At 40.1% G+C, this 21363-nt stretch overlaps 1 protein-coding gene across 1 annotated transcript; it reads right to left on the bottom strand.

Annotated features, from left to right (window-relative positions):
- Positions 1-8509: 8509 nt before the first annotated feature.
- Positions 8510-11987, bottom strand: kcnj4 (potassium inwardly rectifying channel subfamily J member 4). The gene is made up of 3 exons (XM_070847685.1): positions 11965-11987; positions 9661-10124; positions 8510-9603 (listed from the first exon to the last, which is right to left on the bottom strand). Exons 1-3 carry the CDS (start codon positions 11985-11987, stop codon positions 8510-8512), a joined length of 1581 nt encoding a protein of 526 aa, XP_070703786.1.
- Positions 11988-21363: the final 9376 nt, after the last annotated feature.

The raw sequence follows: 21363 nt of genomic DNA, 5'->3' as shown, positions 1-21363 counted from the left end.
GTTTCTCCAGTAAGAGGCGGGCACATTTCACATGCTTTGCACTTCTCTTGGAAGTTTTGTAACACTACTTTTCTGGAATGTTTCTTTGTGTACATGTTATTTAAGTTCATGTATCAATATAATCATTGCCTCTAATGATAAGTGATACAAGTGGAGTAGAAACTTCCTTTTTAGCTTGTGTGGCTGGAGACAGCTGGAGAGGAATTAATTCACTTTTGCTGTAAAAGTACTGAAGGATGTAATTATTGTTGCTCGTGTGCAGTATGTCATTGTGCAAATGAAGAGCTGATCTGAGTCACTCACATCCTTGTCCCTCAATGGAGACACTGGCCCTCAGTTAATGGAAGACTACCTAATAATTTCTTATATCAGTATGAGTGAATGCTGGTCTTTCGAAAATAGACCTCATTTGCATTCAGTGTACTATAATAACCATTGGAACATCATTTTCATGCAAGTAATGTAATATTCTGGCATCTTAATTGTATCAGTTATTAAATACTCATTGGTTGTTCACTATCACTGTGTGGTCCAGGTCTGAGAGCAGATTCACCTGGGTTTTATTTCATTTGTTTTTATAGGACAGAAGATGTTTTGATGTTAGAGGGAAAAACAGAGTTATGGAGAGCAGGAAGAGGGATGATGCTATGATATGGAAAAGGATGAGGATAAAAAGTCACTTTCCAATCATGAGTTTTTCTCGGAACATTGAATTAAGTAGCGTGAACGGGTGGGGGCCTCGAGGGTCTGGGGGTGGCTCGCCGCAAAGATGCCTGAATGAAAGAGTTTGTTGTTTGGCGCTGGGAGAGGCAGATGAAAGGGGAGAGGGAGATGGCGAGTTTGTCGGGCATCAGTCCCCTCTCCCATCGCCTTCTCACCCTGAGGCCCTCCCTCACTCTGCCCATGTGAGCTAGAGTTCAAGCACAGGACCCACAGCTGCTCACATAGACTCAGACATGCAAACACACGCACGCACGCACACACATGCACGCACACAGAAGTATAAAGGCCAGTGTAGATAGAAACATTCGTGTCCACATACACACTAACACTCAAGTAAGTAAAATATACCGACAAACATGCAAACTACATAGAGAAATGTGAATCTGCGTACGTGCACTGCATATCCAACTGTTTACAGCAGCACACACAGACACACAACACACACAGTTACACACTGTCACGTGTGCACGTAGACACACAGCGGACAACGGCAGGCGATCACACACAGGAATCAAATTCAAAGATTCAAAAATGTTATTTGACCATTAAAGCTGTCGGTAATGAAAGTTCCTCTCTAGCAGAGTGCACGTTAGCATATGCAAGTACGTGTTTTAAATACATACTAGATAGATAACATATAAAGTCATTGAGTTTTAAGGTTAAAGCACTTAAAAGAGTGCAAAATACTAGTACTACATGTACTACTACATACATAGTATTTACAAATAGTTTCAAACCAATCGAGAAAAGTAAAAATATTGAGAAAAGTATGATTAGACAGGTCCAGTATCATTTAAGTCACATCCGTAACTGCCAAGTAAAGGACACATACATTGTATGTGCATTGACAGACACAGCACATACCAATATATACATGAAATGACACCAACATGAAAATGGTGGAGCAGAACTTCCTCCTGATGCAGAGAGGGTGCAGACATTTACAACGCAGAGTACTCTGCTACATTGGTGGCATTTATGTCAGCTTGACTGACGGACATTTCAGCATGTGTTCTTTCATTCAGTGTAGAGCATCCAGATCAGAAATAACATCCGTGCTCAAGTTATCAGGCCCAGCAAACAAAGCCGCACTTGTCATGGTCAGCAGGACACGTTTGGGAGACTGTTCAATGTTGTGTCTGTTCAATTGTATTTCGTCTTGATCAGTCGAGATAATTCCATTTAACCAATATCAAGTTTCATCTTTGGAGTCATTTGGTCAACATACTAACCTACACGGAAGCAGAAAGTATGACTTCACGTTCATGTGGATATGCATCGACGCTCACTTTAGAAGAGACAGAGACTCAAGATGGAACTGCCTCCTACAGTTTTAGCTAACTGTTCTCTGGCAGGACTTGAACAGATTCAATGCTTTACTTCTCAGTCTCAAAATGCAAGAAACTATTAAGCACAGCTAAATTCATTAATAAGATTCAGTTGAATTAGATGGCTGGATGACTTGACATGTAGAGCTTGAATTTCAGGTAGTGGAATGTTTTTGCCTCATGATTTTTTTAAATCAGTGAAGGAGTAAATGAGCCTTGCACAGCACAACACACAAGACTTTGGAGATCATGTAAAAGGGTTGGCATGAATTCATCTATACATGTTTTACTTAGCTTTTATTTGAAAGGCTAACATCCTTTCCTTGTGGCTCTTTAGAACCCACTAGTGACCGTTTTTATATTTTATTTTACTATTTGTATTATTGGATGGCTTCCTAGTTCCCTGCTTTAATTCTCTGACAAAAAATATACAATCCTGTCTCAATGAAGAAAATAATAGATGTACAATGTGCATTGTACATAGCTGCACACAAATAAACACCTTTGAAATACAGTATATTGCATTCCAATGCAGTGATGGACAAAATAACAGAAATACCTTACACGATTTCTTTTGGAATGGATTGTAACCTGTTTGATAGGCTTTCATGTTAGTATGTCCAACTCTTGAATCGCAGGTTGGCACGGTCATCCGTGTCCCTTCTAGGATAGCTCTCTTTGGCCAAAATGTTTTTGGGAATCTGTAATTGTACACCCCTAATCCAGCAACAGGGAGGAGTTGAAACTGATAAAACAGGGTCATGTCTGGAATCAGGGTTTCCATTGCTAAATGTGAGGATATAATCCCACGCTGACTGAGAGAGAGGCTTAATGTTTAAACGTTGGAGTGATGGCGAAACTGGTCAAAGGGTAGAAGAATCAGAAGCAGCTGATTCATTAAAAAAAAAAAAAAGGAACTGAACAAGCGCACAGATTTAGGAACAGACAGAAGTGAGGGAAAATTGAAAGAACAGGAAGGAGCCTAAGAAGGGGTCACGACAGTAACACAGAGATCATGGTGCATTAGTGCCTTCGGGGGAAAGATAGAAGTGACAGAGGAAGAGGAACTGGAGGGGTGTAAATCCCAGGAGAGAGGTGGAGGCATGGAAAGCACGAGAAAATGATGGACACACACTGGTACACACAGACACACACACATCTCATAATTAGCATGCTAACAGCTATTTAAATGTCCCACACAAAGGCCCACTGTTGCGCCCTGGTCGCTCACGTCGGAGACAATGCACAATAGGAGTCAGTTGAAGCCCCCAAATCACTCTAATAGCCGATGTGGCCCAGCATGGCTTCTCCTATTTTACCATTCCACCGATCACACTCATTCACTCACTCACTGACTGGCTAATGAAAAGCTGATGGCCTCCAGGCCTGTGTTTACTGAGCAGCTTGCCCCTTCCTCCCCATTTCCCTCTTTTCATCTTTTCCTCCACCGACAGAAATGTCTCTCCAGCTCTCCTGAGGTTCAGAGGTCCAGTGTGTGGGCTGTTTTTGCTGTCAGGGCTCTTGTGCATGGGAACGGCAACGGACTGACATGCGGAGATGGAGGATATATAATTAAAGGAAGATCAAGACAGGACAATCATGAGGGCTGAATGGGCGAGCCTCTTGTGAGCCAGACACAGGCTGATTTTAACTTAATTAAAATCTGGACAGAAATGATTTAATTATGGGATAGGGACATGTAATGACTGAAATATGGGGATGCTTTACATATTGATCAGAGGAAAAGGGAAAGTACACTCTATCAAGCAGCTGTCAGTGTTTTCTGACAAAATGCAGACCTGATATCCTCAAAATGTCTGAGATCAGGACATGCAGTGAGCTGTTTCCTGACAAGCTGCTCTGTGTGTTGCTGCATGCTCCCCAAAGCACGTTTCATTTCAGGCAATGAGCTTGAGCTTTGCTGAACCCCCTGTGGAATTCTTCAGTGGTACAACCAGCCACTGTACAATAAGTTTGAGGTGTCGTCTCTTTCAAATCCTTCCTTTTCCTCTTCTACTTCTTTTGCTACGAGTAACTGAAGCTCTAAAGTAACTAAAGCTAACTAAACTTAGAGAGACAAAAACTATATATACTATACTATATTATATGAAAGTGAGCTTCAATAAAGGCTTTTTTGGATTTCCTACTATTTTTATATTATCTGAAAAACATTTTTTTACATTCTTCATTGACTAAATTGTGCTCTTAATGTTGGCTTTACAGTGTGAAAAGATTTCTAGTAATCTACAGCATTTGGCTGTCATAAGCCGGTCAGTTTTGAAACCCTCTTCATCAACAGATCAAGAGGTGACTGTGCTACAGCTCACAACATCTTTAAGAAATTCTGATCAGATTATTCAAATGTGGTAGTGCTTCGTATTGGGTAACCAGGCATCTACCGTTTGTGTGCTTGTGTTAAAGCCATTCAAGACCAAATGTCTGACGATTGGCCAGCAGGGGACACTGGCCTCCATTACATGAATGCTTTGCTACATTCATTTTGGTGCCCAATTCATTTTAAATTCTTCAACTCTGAGCAGTTTGGAGGCCTCTAAGACTTGAGTCCAACACATTATATGTTGTACGTCCCTAGCATGGACACTGTTCTGTGGAAAATTTTACAAGTCATGGGTCCAATTTGAAATTAAGTCTGTTATCTACAGTGATCTCTTCACGTGTTCAGGTGCTTTTTCCCATGAAAAAAAAATCTTTCTATCAGATCAGATCGTTTGTTGCTTGCTCCAACTCTACCACATAAGCACTGAGTTGAAATAAGCAAAGGTGCACATTTTCTGCATGTGTGTAACTGTGGCTGTACTGCAGACAAATCCTAAACCATAAGTTTAGTTTGAATAGAGAAATAATGTGACAGAGCACCCACAGGTTTCTTCCAGGATTGGATTGCTTACAAAAACCTTCTTAAGTACCATAAAATGGAAAAAGCAGCAACTCATCAGAATCAAATGCAACAATTTTTTTATAACAGTTTGGCCATTCAAATCTTAATTCTATAACTCTAAAACAGTGTAAAAGACGGAAAGATGCACAGAGTAATCAGAGTTTTTCTCTAACTGATAAAAAATGTAGTTAGTTAACATGGCAAGAGCTCAGTTAACATATGAAGGTAATTATCAGACTTTTTAGATTATTTGACGCACCAGGACAAATGTAGGAGAAATACTGCTGTAAATCTAAAGGCTGAGCAAACTCAGAGCACATTCTTCTCTCAACTTGTTTTTTTAATATATTCATAATGGTTCATAGAAAGACAAAGAATTCCTCCGTGCATCATTATCAACTACCCATTCTAAACATATATGTCCGATCAGTGCAACATAAGCCATACACAGTATTGTTGAGAAAGGGGAATCTCCAGGGTCAAGTTTACTGGACTTGTGAGGCGATGTGACGATGCCTTGAGCTCTCCGGAACCATTATGCTGTCTCTCGTGAGATGATACAACCACTGCAATGCCTCCCAGCGGTCTGCTTCCTCCTCACCTTGTTAACATCTCCAGGAAATTCAGTGTTTTTAGCTGTCTTACCAGCACACACACACACACACACAACTAGTGCAAACAGAACTTTCTTGAAGGAAGCCCTGATAATCCCGCTGTGAACTTCTCTGCTACTTTAACAGTACACCACTAGAGGGAGCGTACGCTTCAGTGTTTTCTGCTCAAACCCTCTGAAGCTCCAACACCAATAGCTGCCTCAGAAAGATGCTCGATCTGTGCTTTGGCATTTTATGGATATTTTACCGGGATGACGTTTCAAAAAATTCCAAAACAACCAAAACAATATAAATATTTATTTGCAACATCAAAATGTGTACAAGGAAAAATAAAGTGCTTTGTACTTGAGATTTTTTTTTCTTTTTAGCTTATTTCAATTAGTTCAATACTTTGCTTAGTGCATGTTTATCTCCAAGCAGGGGTTTGAAAATCAATAGATTTATACAAAGCTGGAAGCAAAGGTAACAAAATACTTGTCTGTTACACAAAATGACATTTACAGTGGTTGTTTTCCTGTGCTCAAGTTGGCTCCCCTTCTCTACTCATGTCACACACCTCCAAACCAACATTACAGAAATAGTTATACACTGCCAGTCACAACCTTTTGAATATTTCTCTTTGATTTATTCTTTATTTTTTTGGTTGACCTTAAGCAAATTTAATAATAATAATTATGTTATGAAGTGTTATCAAGTTTTTATTCAGATTTATTTGTCTTTTTATTTCATTTTAATTTTATCCACTTAGTCACTAGATTACAGACCTCCCTGTTTATGTGTTACTGAGAGCCCATCAATACTGTAGATCCTTTTCACAGCAGAGAATATAACAGAGAATGCACAAGAAGAACTGATGATGGCTCATTTCCATTTAGGTGTCCCAGTAAAACATTTACCAGTGAGCCGGCATGTACAGCACCACGGGAGAAGCATTTAGATTAAACTATAATTGCAAAATTGTGTTTTTGTTTTGGCTGGCAGTGTATGGTAGTTAATTAAACAGTTAGATATACTTATTATGTTCCTGTATACTTAGCAAGTTTTTCACTGAAAATAAAGACAATATAAATTTACTAATACTATTGAATGCTAGTTGCTCATATGCACAGGATCTCGCTTTCACATACATACAGCTGATTTATAAACACACACACACCTGCTTAAGCATTACAACCAGCAAAAACAAATTCCAAAATGAAAAAAAAAAAAAAACAGAAAAAATTCAAGAATGGGATTTACAGTATCATCAGGTGGAGCAGCTGCATGACTCTATCTAAAGATGGCAAGGAAAAATACATTAATTCCATATTCTAATGGTTGCTGTCCACAACATGGCTAAATGGTATTTAAACATTTGTTGGTTTCAGTTTGCTTAAAGTACCATATGGGAGAGATTTGCCACTTTTGATAAAACAGTAATATTGATTTTTATGCTTGAACCTGCAGCCACCGCAACAAGTGGCTCAAAAGTTGTTGTTTTTTTCTTTTTTAATGTCACATATTTTATAAACATCGCAACAACTTCCTTCACGGCATTTTACCTGACATACACTTACGCTTGTCTTTGTCCTCACTCTCCCAGTCCAGTGACTTATTGCACGTTTCCAGACCCTATACTCCTCAACTTTCATCCCTTTATTTCCTGATGTGCTGTAGAGTAGCTTTTACTTTCCACTATCAAAGACAATGAGTGCACTTTGGCTGCGTGCACCCCGCTCTGCTCTCCAACTCCACACCTTTGGCGAACAACAACAGCACGGACATGAATCCAAGCCATTTCTCAGTATTGCTCCTGTTATCACTGGCTGCAGCCTCCACAAGAAACAAACCAAGAAGTAGCTTGTGTAGTGATCTGTAAAGGACTACTTAGCTTTATATGGATGACACTAATATTATCTATATTAGACTCTTTTTATTATCTATTTTATATAGGTGTTTGTTACTACTAAGTTAAATGTTCAGTTTTGTTTTCAATGCATTCTTGTATAACTCAACTTTGTTTTCAGAGTGAAAAATATGCTTTGAAAATAAAGATTAAAATGTCTTCCTAGAGCGCAGTGAATCAAGACATTTTTCAGTAGCTATTGTCTTAATGATTGCACTTGGAATGGTCTTGCTGGTATACTTCATCGCAGAATCAACAACAGTATTTCCTCATTAATATATACTAAAACTCTTAAACAAACTGAGGGTTTTCATGTTTTACTGGGGAAGATTTAAGAAAATAGGCAGTCACATAAAAGTGCAAATAGCAGACTTTGCTAGAAACTATTGCAGGCATGATGACAAATGAACAACATGGAGATTATCAAGCATGAATCGATCACACTTTGATAATAACAGTGCATCTTAAAAACTGACCACTGAGCTTGAGACTTACTCTTGAGCTCAGACCTCTTCAAAAAGGAAGAATTACACCAAAACTGCTATTGCTTTCATAAAATCTCTTGTTTACATTCACAGAAAAAAATTAAATTCGTAGATAAAGTAAATTTAAACTATGCAAAATGTACATACAGTCTAAAACATGACTCAAGTTTCTGGATATTTCCTGCTGTTGTGCTTTCCTTTGGTTATTGAATCACAATAAAAGGGAGCCAAAAGCCTGTCAGGGCTTTGTCAGATATTCTTTGTCCTTCTGCAGAATCAGTCTGGTTGATTGTTATGGCTCTTCAATGAGTGCAGTTGCATGTGCCAGAAGTTATTCTGGAAAACAAGTTCCTCTTTTTCTTAATGTCTATCTCAGTGAGAAGAAGAAACAAACAAATACAAATACTGAACAACACTGGCAAGGCAAAAGGGGGTTTACATTTCTGTACATGCAATCTAAAGTTGAACAATTCACGAAGAAATCCATCTTCAGGTCCAACTCACTGCAGATAAAGATGAAAGGATAAGTGGGTGAAAAAAGAGAGATACATGAGAATCCACTCTCCCTGCACTCTTCAGATCTCTTGCTCATTTTTGTAGCTCACTGGATCAAGAGGGATGGCAGTCTGTAGGATGTCAAACTCCATCTGGTTATTGTCCATGTCCAAAACACACATGACGCTTTGACTGCCCGATGTTGTGGTCGCAGTGTCCTGGAACATGTTTTGGAAGTCTACAGAAACTGAAGTCCTCCTCTCCTCTGCCCGCTCCTGCCGAGAGTCAAAGATGTCCTCCTCTTCCTCCCCACCACTTATTGCTACCTCGTTCTCATAACAAAAGGCGCTCAGCGACCTGGGAATCAAGTCTTGTGTGGTTCTACATGCAGAGGTGGGAGAAGCAGGAGAGGATGGTCGGCTTGCGGCCTCGTCAAGCTCTTTGGCGCTGAGATGGGGCGTTGATGGCACCTCATAGGTGTTGTGGAAGCGAGCATAGTCCACCTTGTAGCGGTCTCGGTCCTCATAGATCACAGGCTCAAACCTGTGACCCCAGCAGATCTCCCTTGCACGGTAGGAGCTACGGAACTGGGTGGTCATGGCCGTGGCCTCTACCATCCCCTCCAAGATCACAACAACCTCAAAGTCATCCTTTTCCAGATCAGCTTGGCTTAATGTATACAAAGGGCTGTCTTTATCTATCTCATGGACTATAACCAGTGGGGATACTAGAAACAGCCTGTCTGTGCCCTCATCATAGCCCACATTGAGGTCCATCTGCTCCATGGGAATAAACTCACCCTCAGCTGTGACATATGAACGAATGAGCTGGGCACGGACGTGAGCCTCCACAAGTTGGCTTTTTCGCAGGTTGCCCACCCTCCACATGAGGCATAGCTTGCCATCACGGAGGGCGATGACTGCATTTTTAGAGAACATAAGGGTCTGGTTCCTCTTCTTTGGCCGCGCCATCTTGGCCATGATGGTGCCAATCATGAAAGAGTCAATGATGCAGCCCACAATGGACTGGATGACCACTGTTATCACAGCAACAGGGCACTCCTCCGTAACACAGCGCCAGCCATAACCAATAGTGGTCTGGGTTTCCATGGAGAAGAGGAGCGCCCCAACAAAGCCCTGGACATGAAGTATGCAAGGTATCCTTTGTGTCTGCCCTCCAGCTGTGTGTCCAGAGGTGGGTCCATACAGCCCCCCCACCACCAGCCCATCACCCTTCATCGTAGGGTGCTCGTCAAAATCCCCATGTGCCAGGGAGGCAGTGTAAAAGATAATGCCGAAGAAAAGCCACGAGACCATGAAGGTGGTGCAGAATATAAGCAGCAGGTATCTCCAGCGGATGTCCACGCAGGTGGTGAAGATGTCAGCAAGGTAGCGCTGACTCTTTTCATCCATGTTGGTGAATAACACATTACATTGTCCATTTTTCTTTACAAACCGGCTCCGTAATTGGCTGGAGCCCCTTGTCAGAATCTTCCCGTTGTAGTTGTTCATCCCTTTTTGTCCTCTTGTGCTGGGCCCAGTAGCAGAGGCTCCTGACCTCCTCCTACTGTCGTCTGTCTCTGTGTCGCAGGCTGAGTGCAGTCGGATGCTGGGGGAACCGTGGCCGTTCTGGAGTCTTAAACTAGAGATCTTCTGGCGTTCCTCCTCAGGTAAAATGTCTGACACAATGCTATATCTGGTAGACCAAAAGAGAGGGGGAGATTAGGATTCAAACATTTGGTAAATGAATTTGGTGACATTCAATTTATACAAAAAGATGATTAGATACTAGTATGTGATTTAAGACTACTTGCCAAGCTTATAAATGAAAATGATTGTGTGAAGTTTGTACTGACTCGAGGCTGATTAACACAGGCAATATTTGCCTTTTATTAAACATTTGCCAGCCTCGTCTTGCACTGCTAATATTCGGGAGATTCCCCCTGTTTACAACAAACAAGTGTGTACCAGATTGTTGTTGGAACTACATGATTCAAATTGTAGTGTGCACAACATAGTAAGAGGAAAAAATAACATGAAGACAATTTATAGAGCCAGTAATCTCATTGATCCTTGTGTACTTTCCAGTTTCCATTTAAAGCACACAGAGACACGATGCCCCCTCTCATAGAGAGATAGGAAGATAATACCTGACTTGTTAAGAATACAAGGGATGTGAGAGCTATTAAATGAGAGACAGCCAACTTAAGGGAAAACTCATTGGTGAATGCAATGATAAGACATATATTTATGTCCCAAACGCAAACAATCTAGTCAAACTGACCAACATCCTAGTCACCTGAGTGTATCAGTCAACCTAACCTGTCCCTCTCCTTTACATGGAGGATTACCAGCTAGGAAGGTGAGTTCAGTTTAGCTATGTGATAAGGATTGCTGTCATCCCTGATTATAGGATTTTATCTGACCCAGTGTTAATCAGACAACCCATTATGAGATGGAGCGACGTATATATTACTGTTTAAGTGTAAATTATTATTAAAACTCTTTTAATCATTCATTAACCCAGTGATAATTAAGAGATCAGATGGATAGAGGACTGAATCTTGCCCCTTTCATGACTAATCAATCTGTCTTTCAAAGGTTTTGTGCAGATGAGGTCAGTCTTTATTGTGCTGTAAGGAAAAAATGTGTATGGGCTTCCACACCACACTGACAGCTGCACAACCACACAAGGCTGACAGACAACTGTGAGACAATTAAACAGTCCCAAGGCCATATCAGAAATGAGGTAGTTTAAAATCAAAATACTACGCTCATGTGCCAGGATATCAATGTATGTAATCATGGCCATTAAAGTAGTAAGACAACTTTCAGTTTTCTTGTTTTCATAGCAGGCGATCTGATCTGTTGCAGCTGCCTGAAGGTAAGAGCTCTTCATGTACGGCTGGTCAGGACAGTGTAGGACGGCCTTGGCCTTTCTGAGGATCTGCTTGCCGTAAATATCTCTGAGCTGGGCCTGACTCACCCAGGCCAACTCACCAAATTAACAAGCCCATTCTTACTGGCCGTGTTAAGACTTCCGGATAAGATAACAGACAGGACAAAATTGTTTCTATAAAGCATCACAAGGCTGCCAGTGAAGCTGTAAGTGCTGCATAATAAAGTGGATCAACAGATATTTATATTATCAACAGATTTATAGAATAAATGAAACATTGAGTCCAATCAGAATCAGAATCATTGTTCAAAACAATAGCAGGTTCCAGGAAAATTCTTAGAAATCAAATGTGTGCTGTAACACTAAAAAAAGAAAGCCAGGATGGCAAAATAGTGCTATGAATTGGCACACCCTCATTTTTCATTTCTTTGTCTTTTGGGACTCAACCAACCGTACAGCAAGTTCACTAATACAGAATAGTGTAAGTGGCAAAGGAATAATAATACTGGAATACTGTAATTCAAAGTTCAGACATTTGTCAAAACTCACCAGGACCATTTAATAAAATGACAAATGAATGACATGATTAAAAATTCAAATGTGGTCCAAGCTGCTGCTTTCAGAGTAAAACCCTCACCTGTTGGCCCTGCTTGATCCCATGGCACCAATGATGCACTGGTATGGGGTGTGGGTGGGAGGCTAGACACTGCCCTGCTCCCAAAGATCAGGCCTCCACCATGAAGGTGATGTTTTGGCCACTGAGAAGACAACTGTGGGAGAGACAGACAGTAACAGAATCAGCCCATGCAAGCTCATGCAAGAACATTGCATTAAGCACACATAAACCTCTAAATGGGGGTTTAACAGTGCACAGATTGGGGAGACGTACTTCAATAAATGCATAACGTGACCCTTCTTTAACGCTTTTGTAAACCTAATCTAAGCTTGTTTTGTCACACTTAATCTCCTCACATGTTTAAACAATATACTGTGGGCCTAATCTTCTGATCTGGCTTCTGTGTGTTGTTTAAGTAAGATATAGATGAGGATTTAGACTTAATCCTGATTTGATTCTGCAAAATGACTTGAGGAACAAGAAGTTGTGGTTCTGATTAGACAATCTAAAAGTTTCCTAATATAAGACTTCCTAGTTGCTGTTGTTAGTGAGGATGCTTGTCTATCTGCTTTATCTTACATGTATTGCAAATAGTATTTAGTATTATGCCATTACTGCTTTTTTGTATGTCACTGAAATGACTGTAAATGGATGTTGATTTAATTCAGAAGGGAAATCCATTTGACTTAAAACGTACATGGGTGTAACAATATTTTTGGTTGGAAAATTGTTAGTTTATTTATGGTGATGCATTTGCTTTTAAATGAGAGTTTTTCCAATTTCTTAAATGTAGTTCGCTGGTAATCTTTTTTATAACAGCAACTTAAAACCATTTATGAAAATAAACATTCCCTAGACCTGAGCTACATTGTCACTGGGGCTTATAGTCACAAATAGATGTAAGGACTTAACTGAACTTATCTACCACACTGTGCCACTTTCATTTTTGTTATTATTATGTTGGCCAGTATAGAGTATAGAAATATAGAAGCCAAGTATAGAAAATAAACCTAGAACAAAATGTTTTTGAATATCATTTGATCACTGTCTGACTACAATTTTCCCATTTCCCAACAGCTCAAAACTGCTTTTCTTTGAAAAACTGGAAACTCAACAACTTGAGTCTTAAATGACATGAGCACAGCTCATGGTTTTTTCCGATTATATAAAACTGTCTGTCCAGAATTCAAAGAAAATCCTGTCACATAATCTTTCCATCACAAAACCTGCGATAAACAGTATTTAGTAAATCCAAGATGAATGTTGTAGTAGCTATGTGTGTGTTTTTTACCTTTTTGTATCTAATATATATAAAGGATTTCTGTTGCGTAATCGCTTTATTGCAGCAGGTTTTTCGGATGAATCCACTACCAGATGTCAGCACCAGTCAAGCCAAATCAGTTCTCAGGAACTTGGCATTAACGTTGTTTCGTATTAGGTATGCTTGTCCTGGTCTTCAAAACATAAACTTAAGTTTGCCATCATGCAGATTGTCTTAAAATTCCTGCTCTAAGACTTTTCCTGCATCACATCTCACAGTAACTGAACCTGTCAAAAGTAAAACGGACTCCTGGAGTCTCTGTTATTCAACTTCAATACCATTTCAAGGAAATTAACACACTCAATTTAAAATAATTGTGCATAATCAAGAGGAGAGCATCTATCTATCATTGTCTCTCTGTAATGACACTCACACAGGCACATATATATTTACATGTACGTGCACTCTATGTGAGGATTACAGTTTTATGTTTTGTATGTGGTCTGTTTCCAAACAGGTGTCCTTGGCTTCCAACCAACCAACAACACAGCTGTGAAATAAGGTCTTCTACCTCCGAGACGTATCTATAAAAGGAAGACACAAGCAGCCAACAATCCATCATCAATGGTGCAAATGATGTTTAGGATTTTAAAAAAAAAGATCTGATGAACAGGAGGCTGGGAGAGGCAGAGAGCAGGTACTGATGTGTTACAGCAGAGATGAGACACACACGCTACAAACCAGTTAATGGTCACCAGGTAAAACAGGGGACTTTCACTAAAGCCAGTTTCCATAGGAACACATCTCCTGTGGCATTTAGGTGCTGGAGCGAAGGGGAGAGAGTCACCAGAGACAGGGTGATGAGGGGGGCTAGTGTACAGTATTAAGTGCTCTTATAACATGAGTCAGAACGGGTAAGGCCAGCAATGCAACATTTATATTTGATTTTAAGTAGATCCTAAATAAGGTGTAAGAGGTGACCTTTGGTTGAGATTTATTTGGTTCATATTTCTGAGCGAGAACATAAATGGGGACAAGAGAAGTCTGCGGTCAAAGGCTGGGGTCAAAAAGTATTTTTTTAAAAGCTTTTGGGTTTGACTTTATCCCACTTATTTTCCTAATGATTTGCCCCAAGAACACTACACTGAGAACACAAAGATTTCATTAATTACAGGAACATATTTGAGAAACTGCAGGTTTTTACACAGTTTACCCCACACAGATTATCTGTGTAATCTAGTCCAGACATAGAAAATAAAAGGAGAAGATAGCCTGTTGAGATGTGTGGTGCAAATATCTATGCATACAGCATTTTGTCTCTACAGATTAGTACTGAAATGATTAGTGTCAATTCATGATTTAAGTAACTTATCTTTCAGCCACTTATAGGTAAGTATTTGCTTTTTTTCAGTTTTTTATTAAGATAAACTGAATTTCTTTGGACACATCTGAGTAATCTGTCTTTCAATTTATTGTGGAAGTAATCATCTAAGTAATTGATATGAAATATGTTTGTAGATGAAATGTGCATGTAACATATTCGCAAATGTCCTGGCTTTGGCATATTGCACGGACATTAATACGTGAACTTGTGTGGGACTTTGCAGTGTCGTGGAAATCCATACTGTATCTCTGCATCACTAACTCTTCCCTAATCTCATAAATCACAGATTAATAGTCAGTCATAATCTCCCACGCTAAAATAAGAAATGTAGAGTCGTTTTGTAATGAACGGCTTCCTGGAGACGTCCTGACTGTTAATCCCAAAAGAGGCACAGAGAGAAAGACGAAGACAAGCAGGTTGGGTGGGGAGAGTGGGATTAAGATGCAGAAGTGTCCGCTTCCCCTAAAGCCTTTGGTAATCACCCCTGATGAGACACACTCTTACATCTGCCTCTAAAAGAAATCATACACGCAGTGTGAATACCAGAGCCTTATGCCCAGATATGGTCTGGCAGAGGGCATCTAGTGGAGCAATTATACAAAGTGGTCTGAGTCATTTTCCATTATATGCTGGTCATAACTGGTCAAAGAGGTAATAAGCCTTACTGTCTATAAAAGGTTTGTATGAAAGTAGTAGATGCTAATTATGTAACCTAAACATGCATTTTTCTGCCACAAATTATAATAAACGTAAATCTGATTGTCATTATATTTGTTTGAAACTCCTGTCATGGAAATCACAGAATGTTACATAAATTCAGTCTATTGAGGGAAGTGCCCATTTATAAACATTTGTGACGTAATTTACTTTTTTTGAGGACCTGCTGAGTTCGTCTCGCTGAAGCGATTCATGCAACAGGCTTTTGTTTCAGCATGCTGGGACTGTAGGTGACTGTTTTGACTCAGTCCTTCCACCGAACAGGTTCACTTAATTTCCTTCTTTTTCTCCTCTGTGAAACTATTCTGTACTATGTGAAAACTAATCAATACATAACCTAGTTTCACCTTTTGCTTGTCACGAGCCAACCCACAGAGAAGCAGTCAGCCAGTGCAAAGAATTATTCCCACGCTACCATCACATCCCAGACAACCTCCAGGTTGGCTTTGTTTCAGATTTTTTTTGTTTTACCATGTTGTGTTTTTTTCCATATTTTAATTTGGAATCCACATCTTTGCAAAGCATATCATATTTCACGGTTCATGTGATGGATCAGCTACAGATCGACCACATCATTGTTTTGACTACTTTTCTGTCTTCTGCAGGAATTTCAGTCTCTATTTCCAACTGCAGACCTGAATGATCTCGGCGTGACTCTGAGTAAACATTCAGGGCACTTTGTCAGACACAGACAGACAAAAGGCACCACAATTATAGCTAATCACCAGCAGCTCACTAAGTTTTCTATTGACTATCTACACTTGGCCAGCCAATATCATACCTACTACTTGTAAGTATTAAGTAGTATTAAGTATAGCTGGTGGTTCCGCTCTACTGGACCGTTTCTGGGTGAAATGTCTCAGTGTAAGTATTTATTTCAACAGTTCAATGGTCAATGTTGTTTTCCTGAGTGGTTCTGAAAAGGCCACCAGGGCTGTCTGAGTAAAAGACAAGATTAGGTCAAAGTGACAAGATAGATCAATACTGTTCCCCTCACAATGAAATTGTCCTTTTTCAAACTAAAAGGATCACTTTAAGTTCCCCTGTGATGGTATTGTGAGGCCTCTCCTCTCACTTCTAAAGGCTGCAGAGTCCATTAGAAGCCTTACTGGTTTGATTTCAAGATGTACAAAAAGAAAACTCAATCATCTCAAGGATTAAAAAACATAGAAGAGACTTCTAGGTATGTAACATATCAAATGACATTTGTTTGAAGATGATCAACAGGTGCACAAAAACGTCATTGCCATAAGGTACATTTTATACCTGCTGTACCTTAACGTGTTTCCAGGTGATGTTTTCGAGCCTCATCATTACTGTAGAGATTTAGAGTATATGATTGAGTAGTGTGACTGTTCACTTGATCATACACGACACAGCAGTTTCCATGATGCACGAGCTTGTCTACGAGTCTGACGCACTGCTTATTTTGCTGTCATAATTGTGAAAGAGTTTACTGTCTGAACATAGAACTAGAGCTGCTTTTAATGTCTGACATCTGGAGTGCAAAGTTGTGAAATGAATTTTTTCAATAAATCCAAAGAATATCAGTCAAGTTATCAATGTGTGCATCCCCTGATACTGACGTTCTATTTGTAAAATGAACATGAATGAGACTCACCCTGCAAGATAGTTGTTGTTTTTTTGTCTTTTCGTTGAATTCCTGATGAACCACCACTTCACTTTTCAAGATCCCACTTTCACTGTCCAGGGCAAAGGTCCCACATCCTTAGATTCCTGTGGTCTGTGATCCCTTCATTTATTCTTTTTTAGTTTCTTCTTTTTGTTTCTTCTTCATCCCTTCTTCATTCTTCTATACTTTCTGTTTCTCTCTTTTAATCCGTTATTGTCCTCCACTGCCTCCTTCGCTGACTATAATCCTGTATGTCCGCGCTCTCCTGTGTGTACTCATACACCCTGGGCTGAAAGTGCTGTGTCAATCTCCCCTCTGCAGAGCCTGGGTTTGGAAGGGAGGGAGGGGGAGAGGGATGGATGGAGGAGGAGAGGAGAGGAGAGGAGAGGAGAGGTGAGGAAAAAGAGGAGAAATTGAGAAAAGAGAAGCGAGGAGACAAAAGGAGAGGAGGTGAGACCACAGGGGGGCTGCCACTTTTTTTCTCTGCACTCTAAGCATGTGTAGGTGTTGGATAATGCCTGATGTGCCCATGTAAGCATGCAAGAACTCGTTTGAGTCATGATTACTAGGCTAACTGTTCGAGGAACAACAGAGATGATACTGTAACAGGTGGGAGACAAAGAAATATGGGGGCTTGGAAATAAAGCGGTTGTGTTGCCATCATAGTTAAAAACTGTGCATCACCACGATGATTATAATAACATTAGCCTATTACTGTAAGTTGGCCTGTAAACATAATCCCTTCACATTTTCTGCCTCAAAGCTGCACAGTTAAAACACCATAAACATAACTCCATGCGTCTGTTAACACATGTTAAATGCCACATCAACACAGAGTTGCACAGGGAAGAAAAAAAATGCTGGTTTAATGGTTTCAAGCAGCGCAGCAGCAGTGTTTCGGCCCTGCGTCATTCTGTGCTGAATTGCACTTTAACTTGAAGTGCTGTGATGCTACAGTGGGCGACCCTTCACATATTGTAGTCGTTCCATAATCGTCGCAAAGAGGAAAAGGTCATTCTTTGGTTACTGTTTAACTGCATAGTGTCAATCAGTGTGACCTGGGACTGAGCAGAACTTCTGGAAGGAGAACAATGTTTGAAGATTTTGGGGAAGTGTATTTTTTTCTATCAAAACTGTAGTGAAAATACACATTTGGTACACACTGTGCATACACTACATGAGTATTGTGTTACGAGTATTCGGTTGAAGTATCTGTCTGCCACCCTCTTGGTTTCAGCTGCAATGTTCCAGTTCCAGTTCAGTTCTAGAGAGTGAGAGATGCAGTAAAGGTACACAGTCATATGCAGACTGGGGGGGGATTGTGGTTAACCACCTAGGCCTCCTGGGTAACTGTAAATAAACTTAAATATGTCTCTCATTCACATTCATGGTTGCTTCTTTAATGAGTGTAAAGTTACACTTGAAGTTAAAAAATGTGCAATGCGAGGTGGGAGCGTCTTTGGCGATATTGGCAATAGATACAGTCCCACCCAATAATCTTTGATGTCACATCACAGGTAGTAAATGTGAGCACACAAATGTAAACAGGTATAATTAGTAAAATGTACTTAATCAAAAGTAAAATTACATTTTTTAATAAATGTCCCTGTTAGTGTGGCACATTTTTGTGTCAATGTATAAACAGTGTTTTAATGTAATAATGTTGGGATGCCAGGTGCCCTTCAAGCAATCATATTATAATGTTGGGCATCACATCATATTTTCATATGACTTGTTTTTGATTTTTCGTCGCTACAGTGTTACCTTGCAAAAAGAATTACAAGCTATAAGAGTGTAAATGTAGAGGAGTAAAAAGCATAACAGTCCCCTCTAAAATACAGCTGCATTAAAGTCTCCCAAAGTGGAAAAAGTAAGCCATACTTAAAGCCTGTGCTTAAGTTGTAGCATGGGAGTAAATATACTTTCCACTTATGCTCATTTCAAAAGTTTCTAAACTTCTTCAATTTTTTATTGCTGCACCAATGCTGAAATTACTTGGAGTGTTGACTTTGAAACATCTGTATGAATTCTTTACTTTTCTACCTTTGTTGCTGTAACCATAAGAAGTCAGAATAGAGAGTCTGAAAGACAACATGCTTGCAAGCTGACCTCAAAACCACCTAAACAAGCATAACTTTATATAACTTGTGTGCTCTCACAGCCATTCTGCTGGCTAATGAAGATTGACATTAGTCTCATTACATCCAATAAAAAGACCCCAAGAGACATTTTCTGGTTTGATCTAGAATTCCTTCATTTAAAATCCACATGATTATATGAAATATGAGTTGAGCAAAACAGTTTCTATGGAAACAGCCCCTCTCCCTTCCTACCCCCTCCCACATCTCTCCTTTAGCCCCCTCATCGCTCCCTCCCTCTCCCTACCTCTTGCTCTCCTTCCGCCCCTCTCCCTTTTAAATTATAGAGCAGGGGGGTACCTCTTTTCAAAATCTCTTCCTCTGAATAGGGATGTGGGTGTGCATCTGCCCATATGACAAATTCACAGAGGAGGAACGAGGGGGCGGATGGAGACACAGCACTGTAAGCAGCAGCACCAGTGAGGTAAACAGAAAACAGAAACTTAGACAGAGGGAGCTTCTGAGGGTAGCATGCACGCCAAGATGGACAGAAATCTTGTAGAGATCTGCTGTCGAGAATGACATGATGAAGACTCCGTGAGAAATAACAGTAAATACTGCTGTCTAATCCAGGGCAATTTTAGCAATACACATGAACACACTGATAAAGGGAGAGAATAAAGCCTGCGTATCACTTAACGACTGCGTCCACACATCAGGTCAAAAGAGTTCTAAACATGTGTGATGGGTACAGCAGGTTAGTACGGGTCAGCCAATCGAAACAGTAGACCCAGAACAGAGAAATGTGCTGATCTTAGTGACCATTTGTCTGAAGGGTTTTCTTGAATTACTAAACATGTAAAGTTGGAAGGGAAGTGAGAATGCCATGTTAGGGGTTTTTCTTTTCCCTGACCTTGAAAACTGGATTGAAAAAGACTAATTCAGGGTCAGATTTTACTCCTAACCGTAGTGTGCACATCAGTAAATGTTTGTTTGTAGCTGCACCTAACCCTAAGTCTATTGTGCAAATTTGCTCCTTTTGAATAAAAGCACTTTTGTCATTATTACCTTGATAAATATGTAATATAAAGCTAAGCTATGTAAAAGTCATAAAGATATGTTTTGAAGCCTTAAAATATGACTTAAATTATAGATACTATAAAGGCTTAAAAACTGTAATTATCTATCATCTTTAAAGGGAAGCTCCAGATGGTTAATTTGAACTTTGCATAGGAACAGATGATGCGTATACCTATTAATTACCTTAAGTCTTGTTTTTAAGATAATAACAGCCTTTACTGGTTATAGTGTCAGCGCTCACAGCTCAGGGTATTCTCACCCACAGACCTTTGGAGGTTTTAAACAGAGTCACACATTAAATGTCTGGGTACCATTACAGTAAAAAAAAGAAGAAGAGGGTTACGAACAGGCTGATCAGGCGCACAGTCCAGCATCTGAGGAGGAGATGACGAGGCAGACCTCAGGGCAGACTGGACTGTGTGTATGTATAAATAGCTACTAATCAGGTCTCGGTGTCAGATTAGTTCCCATAACCTTTTGCTCAGCACACACTCATTACGGTAGCCAATGTATGGGTCAGCTCTAACCAGAGGATGTCCTCTAGAGTACATTTGTCTAGAATAAATCACCCATAGGAGACTAGTAGAGCATCATTTTATGGCATAATTGATATTTAACTGTGTGTTTCTTTCTCCCTTTCCTCCCTGTTCATGGTTGATCAGATTTTTAGACAATATTAACACTTCTGCTTGAGAATAATACTTCACTTGAACAACATAGTGACAGAAAAAGGGGGCAGACTCCATGCTGGATGCGTCAGGGGTGTATAAAGAAGCTGTGCACTCTTCGTTGGTGTGCGGTGCCCCCTCACTTCTCTGCACCACCACGGATGCAATATAAGTAGGCTGGCAGCATATCCTGTGTAATCTCAGGTGCCCTGTGCTCATTTTATGACATCAAACATGAGAGTGGGATGCAGGGGAGCAGGAGGATGTGCGTGATGTCCGAATTCAGCTGCAGTTTGTGGATTAAGAGGAAAGACGAAGGAGGAGGTGGAGACGGTGGGATTTGATAGAAAGGGAGACGCCATGTGATGAGAAATGGGGGGCGCGTAGATTTAGGTTTTGACAGTGATTCAGACAGCAGAATAAGGAGGAAAGGGAGGCAGGTGGTGAAGACAGAGAGGGTGGAGGGTATTTTAAAATATAACAAAGCAGCATATACAAAGCTGTCAGCCCTCACCGGGTAAAAAAAATAAAAAGGTTTGAGGATAAAGTTCCTCACAAATTAGGGTAAAAGTAAACATGTGACATTGTCTGCCAGTCTG

Source organism: Pempheris klunzingeri, chromosome 17 (assembly GCF_042242105.1).
Source record: "Pempheris klunzingeri isolate RE-2024b chromosome 17, fPemKlu1.hap1, whole genome shotgun sequence".
Taxonomy (NCBI): Eukaryota; Metazoa; Chordata; class Actinopteri; order Acropomatiformes; family Pempheridae; genus Pempheris; species Pempheris klunzingeri.
Note: the sequence above shows the minus strand (reverse complement) of the source record. Positions and strands in the feature narration are given on the sequence as shown.

Excerpts from the sequence above, each read along its gene's own strand:
- kcnj4 (XM_070847685.1), bottom strand. The coding sequence starts at position 11,987 with ATGGGATCAAGCAGGGCCAACAG. Across the intron at positions 10,125-11,964 it reads GGATCAAGCAGGGCCAACAG|ATATAGCATTGTGTCAGACA; the intron begins GTGAGGGTTTTA and ends TTGGTCTACCAG. Across the intron at positions 9,604-9,660 it reads CGAGCACCCTACGATGAAGG|GGCAGACACAAAGGATACCT; the intron begins GTGATGGGCTGG and ends ACACAGCTGGAG.